Source organism: Gopherus evgoodei, chromosome 21 (genome assembly GCF_007399415.2).
Source record: "Gopherus evgoodei ecotype Sinaloan lineage chromosome 21, rGopEvg1_v1.p, whole genome shotgun sequence".
NCBI lineage: Eukaryota > Metazoa > Chordata > Testudines > Testudinidae > Gopherus > Gopherus evgoodei.
In genome coordinates this window covers 17198830-17216539 of record NC_044342.1, presented here as the reverse complement: position 1 = coordinate 17216539, position 17710 = coordinate 17198830, and the positions used below count along the sequence as shown (strand labels likewise).

Genomic DNA, 17710 nt, shown 5'->3' with positions numbered 1-17710 from the left:
TGGTGCGATGGTCTGACGCAGCAGAGGAAGCATTCACAGACCTACGGACTGCCCTCTGCAGTAACCCTGTACTGATTGCCCCTGATTTCACAAAGGAATTTATCCTGCAGACAGATGCATCGGAAGTAGGGCTGGGGGCCGTTCTGTCACAGATGGTCGGGGAGGAGGAACACTCAATTCTCTATCTCAGTAGCAAACTCCTTCCAAGGGAACAAAAATATGCAGTGGTGGAGAGAGAGTGCCTCGCTGTAAAATGGGCCATGGAAGCATTGCGCTACTACTTGCTCGGGCGCGGATTTGTCCTCATGACCAACCATGCCCCTCTTCAATGGATGCAGCGGAACAAGGAGAACACAAGGGTGACCAGGTGGTTCTTATCCCTCCAACCTTTCCAGTTCCATGTGCAACACAGAGCAGAGAGCCGTCGCAGTAATGCCGATGGCTTGTCACGTGTGCACTGTCTGGCATCCCAAGCTGTCCAACCCCTTGGTGTTGAGCAGAGGGGAGGTATATGTGACAGTCCCAGACCAGTGAGGTACAGAAGTCTGGTAGAGGGTAAGTATACTGGTCACTGGATGAGTAGTTTTCTGTTCCCTGAGTGACCAGAGCAGGAGCTGCACTGGAGTAATCAGGAATCTGCTAGAACCAATTAAAGCAGACAGGCTGATTAGAACATCTGCAGCCAATCAAGGCAGGCTAATCAGGGCACCTGGGTTTAAAAAGGAGCTCACTCCAGTCAGGGAGGGGGGAGCTAGAGGAGAGGAAATGCATGTGAGGAGCTGGGAGCAAGAAGCACAAGGAGCTGAGAGTGAGAGGGTGTGCTGCTGAAGGACTAAGGAGTACAAGTGTTATCAGACATCAGGAGGAAGGTCCTGTGGTGAGGATAAATTGCTTAAAAGAATATTGAATAAACAGCCTTATTTAAAAAGAATACAATTTAAAGCACTCTAGCAACTATAGACATGTAAATACAAAACAACAAACCATTTTTGTACTTACAACTTGGAAACAGAAGATTAGAAAAGCAGGAAATAGAAAAATCCTTCTCTAGCTGAGAGAGATTCAGGCAGAAGACAAAGAACTCACAGACAAACTTCCCTCCACCCAGAGTTCAAAAAATCCTGTTTCCTGATTGGTCCTCTGGTCAGGTGCTTCAGGTTACTTTTTTTTTCAGGTGAAAGAGACATTAACCCTTAGCTATCTGTTTATGACACCCTCACATCCTCAGCTGTGAAGACCAATTCAAAGACATAATTTAGTTTCTCTGCAATGTCCTTATCATTTCTGAGTGCTCCTTTAACATCTTGATCATCCAGTGGCCCCACTGATTGTTTAGCAGACTTCCTGCTTCTGATGTACTTAACATTTTTTTCTTATTACTGTTTGAGTCTTTGGCTGGCTGTTCTTCAAATTATTTTTTGGCTTTCCTAATTATATTTTTATACCACATTTGCCAGAGTTAATGCTCCTTTCTATTTTTCTTACTAGGATTTAACTTCCAGTTTTTAAAAGATGCCTTTTTGGCTCTCACTGCTTCTTTTACTTTGCTATTTATGCACGGTGGCACATTTCTTGTGTAATTTAGGATATGCATTTAAGTTGAGCATCCATTATGGTGTCTTTAAAAAGTTTCCATGCAGGTTGCAGAGATTTAATTTTTGGCGCTTGTACCTTTTAATTTCTGTTTCACTAACTTCCTCATGTATGTATTGTCCCCCTTTTTTAAACTAAATGCTACCATGTTGGGCTGCTGTTGTGTTTTCCCCATCACAGGGATGTTAAATTTAATTATATCATGGTCACTATTAACAATGGTTCAGCTATATTCTCCTCTTGGATCAGATCCTGTGCTCCACTTAAGACTAAATCAAGAATTGCCTCTCCTTTTGTGGGTTCCAGGACTAGCTGCTCCAAAAAAACAGTCATTTAAGGTGTCAAGAAACTTTATTTCTGTATCTCATCCTGAGGTGACATGTACCCACTCAATATGGGGATAGTTGAAGTTCCCCATTATTACTGAGGGTTTTTTTTAAAAAAATATAGCCTCTCTCATCTCCCTGAGTAGCTGTGTGAAAACGACAACATTGTGTATGGCATCACTTGGCCTCCTCACTGGCAGGCACAGAAGACATGGAGTGTGAACTCAGAGGTTCTGACACACAGAAAGAATCTCTTTGGTTGCTTTTGAAGCACATTGTCTCAAGGGACAGGGTGCATGTGTGCGTGTGAAATAGTTCGTATACCCTCTGACTTATCTAATCATTTGTCCACCTATCTATCCATCTAACTATCCATCTGCATAACCATAAGTGCATCCCCCTATTAGTCTATCTGTCCATCAAGATATGCATTTTAGTTGTAACAGAATCAGTCCCAAGGATATTAGTGAGACGAGAGACAACAGAAGTTGGGCCAATAAAAGATATTATCTCACCCACCCTGTCTCTGTCCTTCGAGATGTCTGTTCATTTTTTTTCCTCCCTCTTCTATTTGACCATCTAGTTATCTACCCATCTGGTAATCTTAATGGCTCATCTAAACATCAGTCAATCTATCTTGTCATCTGCCTAATCATCTCTCTACCCAACAATCTGATTGCATTTATTTCCTGGTCACCTCATCTATCTATCTATCTATCTATCTATCTATCTATCTATCTATCTATCTATCTATCTATCTATCTATCTATCTATCTATCTAATCATGAATGGACCATCTCTGTGGAAAGTGGACTTCAGTTGCCAGGGGCAAAGTCACAGGCACTCTATTAAGTTGAAAATTGTATCAGTATTTTTGTTTACAACAGCATATTCCTCTTGTCTCTGTGTGCAGCTAATTTCACAGGCAGAGCAGGTGGGAATTGCAGCTGACAAGAGGTTTGCCGAGTGACTATTACACTCTGTTCTGGACAGCTGCAGCAAGGGGACAGACTGTAACAAGTGCTATCCTGTTCCCTGGTGGCTATTCAGAGAGGTGGCAATGAACGGTTTGTCCGTGGTGTGTAATGTGTTTGATTTTGAGGATGTGGCTGTTTCCATCACAGATTTGCTGTGACAGATCCCCAGCATAAAGGAACCCTTCATGAAACACATTAATTTAATTGAATCTTGTATAAGATAATAAAATATATATATTAAGAATAAAGCCTCTTCATTATGTGCTTGTTAAATCCATCCCCATTAGCAAAGCACCTACTAAAAAGAAATCTCTTCAATTACCCATTTAGCACTTGTGATCCCACAGAGGTCTACAGGAGGACACATAGGTCATTAGAACGTCACATGCCTTAATGAGCACTCTGAGAAGTGTTCAGCCCAGCTTGAGAGATTTAACAAACTTCTCAAGGAGTTACAGGCTGGGGACAGAAACAAAGTTATTTCTTGTTTTAATGGGTCCCATCGAGGGCCATTACAAATGAAATGCTGTTGGGAAATGCAGGTCCCAGAAGCAGTCCCGTTGGGACTGATTAGAAGAGAAAGTCAGAGGCACTGATTAATGTTAGAAAAAGGAAGGCACAGGTCTGTTTCTGTGTCAAGTAGCCCCTGCTGGTTAAAGTGAAAGGGGTCAAGCCAGTCATTCCCAGCCTGTGTGAACGGGTGACCCCTTCATTCATATATTCCATTAGACCCCAGGAAGGGAGGGAATGCAAGAGGGAAGTATGGCTGCAAGGAAACTGACATGTAAACATACATTGGATTCCCACTCAGATAGCTAAGGAAGCACGGCCCAGATGTGGTGAGACAGAGGCAATTACAGGTTTCTAGGCCAGGGATGGCGCGTGCCAGGCTTTGCTGTCCTGCCCACAAACCCCAGCTCCTCCAGTGCCCCTCAGTCCGAACCCACAGCCCCCTCTACCATTCCTTCTCTAGGTCCACACACACATAGCTCTGATGATGCACCTCAATCCCAAATTGCAGCCCCTGCTATCCCTGCCCCAGGCTGCCCCACAACACAGCACTCTGCTGATGAGCTTCAATCCTGATCTGCAACCCCCTGGGCTCTCCCCACACATGCACAGTTCTGTCATTGCCCCTCTGTCCTGATCTGCAGCCCCCTGAAATCCCAGCCCCGGGCTCTCCCACAACACACAGAGCTCTGCTGGTGCCCCTCAGTTCTAACTCCCAGCCCCTGCTATACAAGTCCCGTCTTAGAGTCCTTCTGATTTACAATACCCCTACTGTTTCTGTCCTAACTATTAGAGGAGTGAAGTTCTGGAACAGCTGTCGAAGGGGAGTGGTGGGAGCAAAAGACATATCTGGCTTCAAGACTAAGCTTGATAAGTTTATGGAGGGGATGGTATGATGGGATAGCCTAATTTTGGGAATTAATTGATCTTTGATTATTAACAGGTAAATATGCCCATTGATCTGTGATGGGATGTTAGATGGGTTGGGATCTGAGTTACTACAGAGAATTATTTCCTGGGTGCTGGCTGGTCAGTCTTGCCCACATGCTCAGGGTTTAACTGATCGCCATATTTGGGGTCGAGAAGGAATTTTCCTCCAGGGCAGATTGGCAGAGACCTTGGAGGTTTTTCGCCTTCCTCTGCAGCATGGGGCACGGGTCACTTGCTGGAGGATTCTCTGCACCTTGAGGTCTTTAAACCACGATTTGAGGACTTCAGTGGCTCAGACATAGGTTAGGGGTTTGTTGCAGGAGTGGATGGGCGAGATTCTGTGGCCTGCATTGTGCAGAAGGTCAGACTAGATGATCATAATGGTCCCTTCTGACCTTAAAGTCTATGAGTCTATGAGTCCAACTCTGCCAATACATCACAGCAATGAACAATAACCACCCTAACATTGCTGTCCTTCCCCAAACACACAACACTGACAATTCCCATTGAGCCCACCATGCCACTGAGCTCAATCAGTGTACAGATGTTGTGACCTGCAGTGTCCCATCATCTGGACAGTGCACTGCAGTGCTAGCCTAACAGATCCAGTGGTGGGGCCAGCATCCTCAGGGCGCTGGTTTTTCTGCTGCATTCTGACCTGTGGCACCCCCTGACGAGCCAGGCCTGGGACAGAGCTGAGCCTGTCTCAATGCACCACAAAGCAGCTGGCATCCCCCAGCCTCTCCACACACACATTCACACTGAGCAGGGCTCATTTACTCCAGTGAGGGGCAGCACACAGACATACATGTACATAGTAACACATATCACAAAACTGCTTAATATCCTGCTCTTTCTGTTCTGAGCCTTCACAGTGTTAATCTAAAGCAGTGGTTCTCAACCTATTTATCATTGTGGGCCACATATGTGGCCCACAGTGTGTTACCTGGGCTGCAGGTTGAGAACCACAGCGTGCTTCCCACTTGCCCCCCTTCACAGACCACTATCCCAGTGCCTCCCGCCCAGAGACCCCTGCACAGAGTAGGTCCAGGAGCAGAGCCCTGGGGAGGGGGCTGGACAGCAGCCCTGACCTGCTGAACCACACCGTGCAGGGCCAGGCAGCAGGGCAGCCAGGCAGCAGCCCTGGATCTCACATCCTCAGGGCCAGTCGGCAGCCAGGAGTCCGGACCCCACCATGTGGCCTTTAGCACACAGCTGGGCCACAGCTATGAGCTAATTGGGCTGCATGCAGCCCTTGGGCCACACATTGAGAACCGCTGATCTAAAGTGACCCCTTAGATGTAACTGGACTGACGTCACATTCACACCATTTAAATGTCACCCCCAGGGACCTCAGGCAAATCACTTAGGCAAAAATTTTCAAACGCAAGTGCCTAAAGGCAGACAGCAAAAATCCATATTACTCAAAGTGGCTTAATTTGCAAGTGTATTGGGCAGCTGCTTTTCCCAGGGACCCCCACTGGGATTCAGGGCTGCCCAGCAACCTAAAAAGATCAACACTAAACAGATTGTCAAACTGCCTAAGGGATTTGAATGCCCTGATTCTATTAATTTCAGTGGGAATTGGACCTCCAAATCCTTCAGTTGGCTTGAAAAAGCAGCAGCCTAGTGCTGTCATTGGAAGCATCGTGGGCCAAAAAAAGGTGTTTTGGGTCCCAAAAGGTCCCAGTCCAAGCTCTGCCAGTGACCTCCTGTAGGAACATAAGTCAAAATTTACAAAAATGTCTAATGGTCAGATTTCCAAAGGTATTTAGGTACAAAGTGGTATTCAAAAAAATGTGTAAACAGATTATGAACCTGGGGCTAGATGTTTAAAGGTGTGTAGGAGTCTGAAAACTTAGAAAGGCACCTAGGGTCAGATTTTTAAAGTTATTTAGGTGACTTCAGAAAACCCCATTGGGTGCCTAAATACCATCAAAAGTCTGGCCCCAGTTAGATATTCAAAAACATGAGGGGCCTACCTCTCATTGAAATCCATGGGAATTGGGTGCCTCTGCGCTTCTGAAAATCCCACTAGGCCCTTCCTTGCTTCTTGTGTCACCTAACTACCATACCAAATCTGGACCTAGGTGTCCAATTGAAACCTGACAGTATTTAAGTACCTAATTCCCACTGGCTCCTTTGAATATCCCAGCCCATTTATTATTACTAGCTTTAGGCTCCCAAGTTTGAAAATCTTGGCCACCAATCAACCTATCAATAAATTATCATGTACTAAACTCTTCCTAAATCTATTCATTTGGGAAAAGAGGGGGTTGCAATTTAGATTGAGGAGCAGGACAAATAACACTAAATGATTGTTTTAAACGGTTATTGAGCACAATTTTACTGAAAGTCAGAGATTCTTAACAGTTTTAAGACCTCAAGGGACCAGTGAAATATAGTCTGTTCTGCTGCATAGCAGAGGCCAGAGACTCTTGCCATTGCCTGGAGAAAACCTTCAACTCCACCTAATATTCCTGGTTTGAACACCTTTTAGTCACAGATATTAATTCATAATATTAGTGAGTATCCATCATTTCACATGCAGTATTCTTAGATATAGTTGTAGCCAATCCATTCATTTTATCATCCATTTATCACTGTATTATGTGATGTTATGAAGTATGCTAAATAGATTTTTAGTATTATGGATGTGCAGGATTGATAAATATTTCAGTGATGAGTGTTTTAGGTTTTAGTAAAGCAGGGCTGAGACTCAAGGCCTACAGGCTGAAACCTGTAAGAATTTAGCTTAGCCATATTACTCCTGTGACGTGGCATCCCATAAGGCTTTATAGAAATGCACTTATGAATGTATATATGACATAACTGGAATATGTTTTATGCTACATATGCCATGTAACATATGTCTACAAAGGTTATGATCTTCTGAATATATTCATCCTATTTGTATGTATATATCATTCTTTTATTCGAAGTTATGAATATTGGCTGTGTACTTGCTTGATTTTAAGTAGCCTAGTAGAGGATATGGTCAGCTACTTGAGAAAGGAATATGCAAATTAAGTGCCCAGTCAAGAACCACTTAAGCCAACAATGAACTTGAAGATGCCAATCCACATCGGAGCTTTCCCAGGAATGTGGCTTGGCTGGTAAGAAACTCAGTCATGCATGGACATGTGACTTGACCCTGTGACTCCAAAACTCCATTTTGTAGCTGGATTCTACACAGGGGGAGGGAGTGGTGTCCACCCACAAGAGAAAGTCTATTTAAATCCTTGGGAGACCCCTCCATTTTGTCTCCATCTGGCTCAAGACATAGCCTTTCCACCCCCAAAAGATACCTGAAAGAAACTGGAACGAAGGACAGTAACTACTGGTGGTGTGAGTGATTGCTGGTCCCAGACTAGAAGGAGACTAGTCTGTAAAAGGAAGCTTACTGTAACACCTCTGAGGGCGAGGTTTTATTTGTATTCAGTTTTCTTACTCTATTAGGCATAGACTTGCGTGTTTTATTTTATTTTTCTTGGTAATTCACTTTCTTCTGTCTGTTACTACTTGGAACCACTTAAATCCTACTTTCTGGGATTGGCAGCCCCAAGGGTTTCTGTGTTCCAACCCATCACAAAGCCACAGGCTTAAGAATGCTTGACATGAGTGGATGACCTAGGAATTACCCTGTTCCCCAAAGGTAACAAGATTACTGTAAAGATAGGCCAAAAGGTGATTGCAATAGACCGCAATGTATTGTCCGAGGGCACACAACACCTGATTGTAACATCTTTGAATGGCTGTCTTGATCGCAGGGTACATGTCATGCATAGATGCTAATAAGAATAAGAGGAACTACAAACAACCTCTAAAAAAATGAGAAAACCCAATATTCATGGGGTGTGGAAGTACTGATAAGGAAAAGAGGATTGTCATCTGCATGCATATGGATAAGATGTTATGTGTGGTCAGAATTTCAATTTAAATGAGGATTCCTTGCTTGGGTAAAAGTGGGAAGACCCAAGGGAAGACCCTACAGGAAACCCCAGCAGGAACCTTCCCTCTAGCAACGATTGTCTATTGACAGGTCCATTGGACCCTAGGATATAATTGAGAATGTATGATTACAGTTATTATTATTGTGTAGTTTTTATAGGATTTTTATATGCATGGGTAATTGTAACTTTACTCATTGCTTTAATACATTTTTAGTACTGATAAGACTTTGTATTTGTGATTGTGTCTGTGGTAATTATCATTGCTTGTATTCCTAGAGCCTCCAGATTTGAGGCGAGGACCAGAGGCAATTTCACTCTGTTGAGCTCGAAACAGTAGCAACTGGAGCTCAACCCATCACTAAATTCACTTTAAATAAATAAAAGACTACATATTTTACAAGACATACCAAAATAATTGCAATAGTATGTAGGGTATGAATACAGGGATGTCTAGGATCACACTATCCCAATCCACTTATCTATTTATCTGTCTATCTATCTATCTACCTATCTGCTTACTTGTCCCTCACCACCATAATACTTAATGGTTGGAAGGGAAATCTCAGCCAATGTTGAGTAATGCCTAACTGCACCCATGCTTCCATTGATTTCAAAGGGATATCTCTAAAGATATGTGTACACTGCACTTAGATATCTGTGGCTGGCCCATGCCAGCTGACTCTGGCTCCCAGGGCTCAGGTTGAGCCCCACAATGTTTCACTGCAGTGTAAATATCCGGTCTCGGGCTAGAGTCTGGGCTCTAGGACCCAGTGAGGTGGAAGAGTCCCAGAGCTCAGGCTGGCATGTCTACACTACAATAAAACAGCCCCACAGCCCTAGCCCTGTGAACCCGAGTCAGCTGGCATAGGCCAGCCATGGTGTCTAATTTCAATGTAGACTTGATGTAGGAGCACAGTCCTACACAGTGTGAATAGTGTACTGGGTATCTAGAGTTCTATCTGCAGGAGACTATTACTTTGGGGGCGTCCAAAGACCTGGATAGAGAGAGCAGTGCATGTGCCCAGAGGCAGGCATGTAGGTGTCCAGGGAACGTGTAGAGTGGAAAATTAAGGGCAGAGTGAGTTTGGGCACTGATAGGGTTGGATGGCAGCCAAGCTGGGGGTTTTGTAGATCACAGTGGCTCCTAAGTCTGGGATTTAGGACCTAAATTTGGGGTTTGGGCATCTAAGTCTCTGTGTGTATCTGGGCCCTAGACTCTTGACGCACACGCTACATGCAGGGCATGCAAAAAGGGAGGTGTCCCTGGAGGCTGCAATGGGCATTGCAAAGGACTTGGTGCGTGCACCGGTTTAACAAGCAACTTGGGATTTAACCCCCTGGGAAGGCAATTTAAAAATGACCATTAGCAGCAGCCACAAGTGAAATAACAGTAGCAGCATGAGTCTGCATGAGGTAGCTCTCCCTTTTAAACCATTTAAGAGTCCAGAGCAGGAGGCATTAGGGTTCTGTGTTATAGACACAAGCATGTGTATCAAGCCAGAAGGAAAGAGAAGCCCAGCGCAGTAGCACAATGTAGGTGTCTTTTCAGAGAGAACAAGACAGTGTAAGACACAAAGGAGAGCAGAGTGATGGTGGGATCCAGATTCTGATCTTAACACCTAGTCACCATCAATGGAGAGGTCGTCACTTCATGCTGAGGATTAAAGGTAAATCTGATCATTTCTGGGTCAAATCCTGAGGATCTTAGGGAGGGAAATGGCTATATTAGGAATCCAAGGAGCCTGAACCCTCTCCCAGGTACAGAATTGGTTTGTGCATTTACTGTTCTGTATCATTCCCCATTCTCCCCTTGATATGTCTCATCACTGCTCTGAATATTGCTGAACTGGCACCCTCCAGAGAGTGGCTGTGGGAACTGCAACACAGAATCAGCCTGCGGTTCCTTGCCAAAATCACACACATATGCTGGGTTACTGTGTGCAGCTGGGGGTGGAATGTGTCCCAGGGTTTGCTGGCAGTTCACTGAGGGGATAAAGCATCTCTGGAGTCTGCTCAGGACATTCTCTTTATGCATGGGGCAGAGTCATCTTCCCATATATGCTGTTGGTCAGTGCCACGGCCTAGTCTCAGGAACAGGCATGATCCCATCACAATCATGTTCCTCTCTGGGGCAGCTCATGTGTGTGACCCTCACCACCATCACAGCACGTTTAGGGGTCACAGTGGACAAGCAACTCAACCTGAGCTCCCAGTGTGATGCTGTGCCACAAGGAGCTCATGCAATCCTATAACATAAAAACAAGGGAGTGGTGAGCAAGTGTACAGAGATAATTTACCTCTGTACTGGGCATTGGTGAGACCAAACTGCATCCAGTCCTGATGGATGTCTTCATTTAAAAAAAAGACATTGAAAGATTGGAGCAGGTGTAAAAAAGAGACACAAAAATATGTGAGGGTTAGAGAAAATTCTTTGCAGTGAGAGCTAAGAAGCTCAACCTGTTTGGCTTTTTAGAATTAAGATTCTGAAGTGATTTGATTTCAGTGGATAAGTGCCTTTGTGGGCAGAAAACCCTTGATACTAATGGGTGCTTTAATCTAGCACAGAAGTCACAAGAACCAATGGCTGGATGCTGAAGTCAGACAAATTCATTTTAGAAATAAGGCACCATTTTTTAGGAGTGAGGGAAATTAAACTTTGGAACCAAGTGCCAAGGGAAGTGGTGGAGTCTCCATCTCTTGATGTCTTTGAAATCATGGCCAGCTGCCTTCTTGGGAAATTTGCTCTCATGGTCCTGAGGCGGCTGCCCCTTCTTGGACCCTTCTCCTGTATCTCAAGCACATCCCTTCCAAGTAATTGGCTTATGCGTCCCATTTTCTTGGCTGGGATCCTGCAATCCAACTGCTTTCCAAGTCACCACATTACCACCCCCTTGGTGACAGTGGTGTTACCCCAGCAGGTCTAGGTGGAAATTGGTTCTTCTATAGATTTCCCTCCTGAAGCCTGTGACAAGGTGAGTTTGCAGGGCACAGAAACCACTTCTTCAAAATAATGTGGGATTTCTTTGCCCAACTCTACACAGCATTTAGAAAAATGGGTTAAAACAACAAAGAGTCCTAATAGCTCTTGTCTTACCTAAGCTTAACTTCTCTCTTCCTAGCTCAGGTTCTTCCTGATCCCACTTCTGAGTCTGAGGGATAGTTTGCCTCCCTGCAGACCTTCTCACTGTGTCTTCGAGTGAAACCATTACCTGGCCAAGTCTTTTGATCTCTCCCATCTCAGCTTTGGTGAAACAACTGTGTAACTTTGCTGGTTATTGTGTGTGACTGTTTGCTTGGATACTTCTTACCTAGGTTGTTGATTTTCCTTTTATATCTGTTTCCTCTAACAACTCCATTTGATCTCACCCCATTATAAACTAACACAGAGTATGATGCACAGCAGTCATGCAAAATAATGCAAATATTTCCCAGTTTGTCACCTATGCTTTGCTCAACCAAAAGTTACTGGTCTCAGAGCAGGGGTAATTGGGGAAGTGATATGGCTTGTGATATACAAGAGGCCAGGGTAGATTATCACAATGATTCCTTCTAGCTATTTGTCTGAAAGAGCTATTGTAGTATAAACAAGAATTAGTGCAGGGAAGGGATATAATAGGCATCACAGAAACCTGGTGGACTGAGAGCAATCAATGGGACACAATCATTTCTGGGTACAAAATATATCGGAAGGACAGAACAGGTCGTGCATGGGGAGGAGTGGCATTATATGTGAAAGAAAATGTAGAATCAAATGAAGTAAAATTCTTAAGCGAATCCACATGTTCCATAGAATCGCTATGGATAGAAATTTCATGCTCTAATAAGAATATAACATTAGGGATCTATTATCAACCACCTGACCAGGACAGTAATAGTGATGATGAAATGCTAAGGGAAATTAGAGAGGCTATCAAAATTAAGAACCCAATAATAGTGGGGGATTTCAATTATCCCCATACTGACTGGGAACTTTTCACTTCAGGAAGAAATGCAGAGATAAAATTTCTCAATGCTTTAAATGACTGCTTCATGGAGCAACTGGTACGGGAACCCACAAGGGAAGAGGCAATTCTAGATTTGATCCTGAGTGGAGCGCAGGAGCTGGTCCAAGAGGTAACTATAGCAGGACCGCTTGGAAATAGTGACCGTAATACAATAGCATTCAACATCCCTTTGGTGGGAAGAACATCTCAACAGCCCAACACTGTGGCATTTAATTTCAAAAGGAGGAACTATGCAAAAATGAGGGGGTTAGTTAAACAGAAGTTAAAAGGTACAGTGACTAAAGTGAAATCCCTGCAAACTGCATGGGCGCTTTTTGAAGACACTAAAATAGAGGTCCAACTTCAGTATATACCCCAAATTAAGAAACACAGTAAAAGAACTAAAAAAGAGCCACCCTGGCTTAACAACCATGTAAAGGAAGCAGAGAGATATAAAAAGACTTTCTTTAAAAAGTGGAAGTCAGATCCTAGCGAGGCAAATAGAAAGGAGCATAAACACTGCCAAATTAAGTGCAAGAGAGTAATAAGAAAAGCCAAAGAGGAGTTTGAAGAACAGCTAGCCAAAAACTCCAAAGGTAATAACAAAATATTTTTTAAGTCCATCAGAAGCAGGAAGCCTGCTAAACAACCAATGGGGCCCGTTAATGATCAAGATACAAAAGGAGCGCTTAAAGACAATGAAGTCATTGCGGAGAAACTAAATGGATTCTTTGCTTCAGTCTTCACGGCTGAGGAGGTTAGGGAGATTCTCAAACCTGAGCTGGCTTTTGTAGGTGACAAATCTGAGGAATTGGCACAGATTGAAGTGACACTAGAGGAGGTTTTGGAATTAATTGATAAACTCAACATTAACAAGTCACGGGACCAGATGGCATTCACCCAAGAGTTCTGAAAGAACTCAGATATGAAGTTGCAGAAGTATTAACTAAGGTTTGTAACCTGTCCTTTAAATTGGCTTCAGTACCCAATGACTGGAACTTAGCTAATGTAATGCCAATATTTAAAAAGGGCTCTAGAGGTGATCCCGGCAATTACGGTCCAGTAAGTCTAAAATTGGTACCAGGCAAATTAATTGAAAAAATAGTTAAGAATAAAATTATCAGACACATAGAAAAACATAAACTATTGAGCAATAGTCAACATGGTCTCTGCAAATGGAAATCATGTCTTACTAATCAATTAGAGTTCTTTGAAGGGGTCAACAAACATGTGGACGAGGGGGATCCAGTGGACATAGTGTACTTAGATTTCCAAAAAGCCTTTGACAAGGTCCCTCACCAAAGGTTCTTACGTAAATTAAGCTGTCATGGGATAAAATGGAAGGCCCTTTCATGGACTGAGAACTGGTTAAAAGACAGGGAACAAAGGGTAGGAATTAATGGTAAATTCTCAGAATGGAGAGGGGTAACTAGTGATGTTCCCCAAGGGTCAGCCCTAGGACCAATTCTATTCAATTTATTCATAAATGATCTGGAGAAAGAAGTAAACAGTGAGGTGGCAAAGTTTGCAGATGATACTGAACTGCTCAAGATAGTTAAAACCAAAGCAGACTGTGAATAACTTCAAAAAGATCTCACAAAACTAAGTGATTGGGCAACAAAATGGCAAATGAAATTTAATGTGGATAAATGTAAAGTAATGCACATTGAAACAATAACCCCAACTATACATGCAATATGATGGGGGCTAATTTAGCTACAACGAGTCAGGAAAAAGATCTTGGAGTGATCATGGATAGTTCTCTGAAGATGTCCACACAGTGTGCAGAGGTGGTCAAAAAAGCAAACAGGATGTTAGGAATCATTAAAAGGGTATAGAGAATAAGACTGAGAATATATTATTGCCCTTATATAAATCCTTGGTATGCCCACATCTCGAATACTGTGTACAGATGTGCTCTCCTCACCTCAAAAAAGATATTCTAGCACTAGAAAAGGTTCAGAGAAGGGCAATTAAAATGATTAGGGTTTTGGAGAGGGTCCCATATAAGGAAACATTAAAGATGCTAGGTCTCTTCAGCTTGAAAAAGAGGAGACTAAGGGCGGATATGATAGAGGTATATAAAATCATGAGTGATATTGAGAAAGTGAATAAGGAAATGTTATTTACTTATTCCCATAATACAATAACTAGGGTTCACCAAATGAAATTAATAGGTAGCAGGTTTAAAACAAATAAAAGGAAGTTCTTCTTCATGCAGTGCACAGTCAACATGTGGAACTCCTTACCTGAGGAGGTTGTGTAGGCTAGGACTATAACAGCGTTTAAAAGAGAACTGGATAAATTCATCGTGGTTAAGTCCATAAATGGCTATTATCCAGGATGGGTAAGGAATGGTGTCCCTATCCTCTGTTTGTCAGAGGATGGAGATGGATGATGGGAGAGAGATCACTTGATCATTGCCTGTGAGGTTCACTCCATATGGGGCATCTGGCATTGGCCACTGTCGGTGGACAGCTACTGAGCTAGATGGACCTTTAGTCTGACCCAGTATGGCCGTTCTTATGTTCTTATGAAGTTCTGTGTAATACAGGAGGTCAGACATGATGATCTTCAAATCCAAAGGTCCGTTCTGGCTTTTAAATCTATGAATCAACAAAGTTGGGGGCTGAAAAATGAGAAATTAACAGCTTAGCTGATCTTTGGGGCTGGTGAGTGGGGAATCTCTATTTGAAAATCTTATGTAAATTCTGGGATTTAAGGAGTTTCTTGTCTTAATGAGAGCATATAACTGTACTCTCCATTTTCACTTTGAACTTTTCTTGAATCAAACAGCTGGAAATCTAATGAGTTTAACAGTACAGTAAATTGTTTCGATGATCATTGCCTTTTTTAAATATCATTAGGTAAATCTCATGCAGAATAGGAAAAGGGGAACCCTGCAAGAAGAAAGTTCATGAAGAAAGAAGAAGGGAAAAATCAAACATACATAATTGAATTCATCCTCCTGGGATTTGGGGATCGACCTGAACTGCAATATTGCCTCTTTCTTCTGTTTTTAGTGGTCTACATTGTGACTGTGGTTGGAAACATCCTCATTGTTGTGCTAGTTGTGGCTGATCAGCATCTTCACACCCCCATGTACTTTTTCCTGGGGAACTTGTCCTGCTTGGAGACCTGCTACACCTCCACCATCCTGCCCAGGGTGCTGGCCAGTATCTTGACTGGGGACAGGACTATATCATTCTGTGGGTGTATTGTGCAATTTTATTTCTTTGGTTTCCTGGCAGCTACAGAATGTTGTCTCCTGGCAGCGATGTCTTATGATCGGTATTTAGCAATACGTAAACCACTTCACTATGCAACCCTTATGAATGGCAGAATCTGCCTCCAGCTAGCAGCTGGATCATGGATGAATGGATTTCTGACAACGACCATAATAACATGTTTAATGTCACAGTTACACTTCTGTGGCCCCAATGAAATTAACCATTTCCTTTGTGATTTCACCCCAGTGATTAAACTCTCCTGCAGTGACACCAGCCTGATTAAACTAGCGACCCTGATATTCTCTTTCATGGACACCCTGCCCCCATTTCTATTAACCTTGGCATCCTATGTTTGCATCATCTCCACTATCCTGAAAATCCCTTCAACCACTGGCAGGCAAAAGGCCTTTTCCACCTGTTCCTCTCACCTCATGGTGGTGACAATTTTCTATGGGACTGTAATCATTGTCTACATGTTACCCGATTCTGACACACTTAGAGATCTCAACAAAGTCTTCTCTGTCTTCTACACTGTCCTGACTCCCCTGGCCAATCCCCTCATCTACAGCCTGAGGAACAAAGAGATCAAGGAAGCACTGAGAAAAGTCATCAGTAAATATATGATTCTCCCATAAAATGAGAAAGAGTGACTGGTATGGGAATGATTCAATATGGCTTAACTAGCAAAGGAGTTGGCATCTAGGTTGTCCCTAGTTTGGGCCAATTGGAGCTTCCTTGAGGAATATGAGGACACAGCAAATTTTGGGATGGTGACATTCCTAGTTGATATTTGCTACAGCCCTAACCAGAATCATAACTCTCATATGCTCTGAACATAAGAACAGCCATACTGGGTCAGACCAATGGTCCATCTAGTCCTGTGTCCTGTCTTCCAACAGTGGCCAATGCCAGGTGCTTCAAAGGGAATGAACAGAGGAGGGCAATTATTGAGTGATCCATCCCTTTTGTCCAGTCCCAAAATCTGACAGTCAGAAGTTTAGGGATATCCAGAGCATGGAACTGCATTCCTGGTCACTAAGCCTAATAGCCATTGATGGATCTATTCTCCATGAATTTATCTCATTCTTTTTTAAACCCAGGTACAGTTTGGGGCAGGTTAAAAATAGAATGAGATAGGTTTCTGGAGAATAAGTTCATCAATGACTATCAATAACTGCATTCCATACAGGGTCATTTGAGATTTTAGTTATGTGTTTTATCAGCTTTTCTGTTCTGTTTGATTTGGGAAATGTCCACATTTTACATGGCAGAAGTCTTGGATTCCTGGATGTGGTTTGTTATCATATTTTGTCTCTGCTTGGTGTCCTGGATTCCCAAATGCTGCATAATTTTACATGTGAGAAGATTGTACTGGTCTTTCTAAATATATGTTCTACTGCAATGATTAAAAAGTGTAAAAGTTCCTAAACAAATTAATGGCAATTAAAATAAATAAATAAATGATATGATTATTTTGTTTGTTTGTTTTGATAGACCATCTCTTTATAACAACAACAACAACAACAACAACAATAACAATGTCAAGTAAAAATACAAAAAACACTTATGGAGAAAATGCTTTTCAATCCTATATTTTATGTTCTCTGGAAAATGGGTGCTGGCATCTGGGCAGAAATTTCTGAGACGAGATTGTCTATATGCTGTCTCTGACCTCCTCTGTTCCATGACTGGTGCATATAATGTACACAAACAAATTACAGAGAGAAGAAATCCAGACTCCACATTACTGATTTTTCCTCCAACTAAACTGTAAGGACCCAATCTCAGCTACCACTCAGAAGAGAAGAGACAATAAAATTATTATTTTATTCTACTTTTCTTTCTTTTTTCTTAACATCCTGGAGAGGGTTTTCAGGTTACATGTGGAATGGATCCATGCTATCAATCTCCTCCTCTCTTGGATTTGCATTTCATTTCTGGCTTAACACCTAGCTGTTGGTTCTGGCACTTCTCTTCATGATGACACTGTCTACAACACTAACACTGATTAACATGATTAACACTGTCTACAACATTATAGCCACATTCACCATTCTACTGCTCCATGACTCAGTATCCAAGTAGTGTCACATCTCCTTTTTTTGTCCTGCCACTGCTCGTTTGTATGCCTAGGGTTCCTGGTGAAACACCTGTACTGGGAACCATGGGATTATGTTAATTTTGGCTTTAGTCTGTAATAAATAATTA

At 42.7% G+C, this 17710-nt stretch overlaps 1 protein-coding gene across 1 annotated transcript; it reads left to right on the top strand.

Moving 5' to 3' along the window:
• Positions 1-15189: 15189 nt before the first annotated feature.
• Positions 15190-16137, top strand: LOC115638128 (olfactory receptor 1020-like). The gene has a single exon (XM_030539709.1). It carries the CDS (start codon positions 15190-15192, stop codon positions 16135-16137), a length of 948 nt encoding a protein of 315 aa, XP_030395569.1.
• Positions 16138-17710: the final 1573 nt, after the last annotated feature.

Bases quoted from the DNA above. Each gene is read 5' to 3' on its own strand.
- LOC115638128 (XM_030539709.1), top strand. From the start codon at position 15,190: ATGAAGAAAGAAGAAGGGAAAAATCAAACATACATAATTGAATTCATC.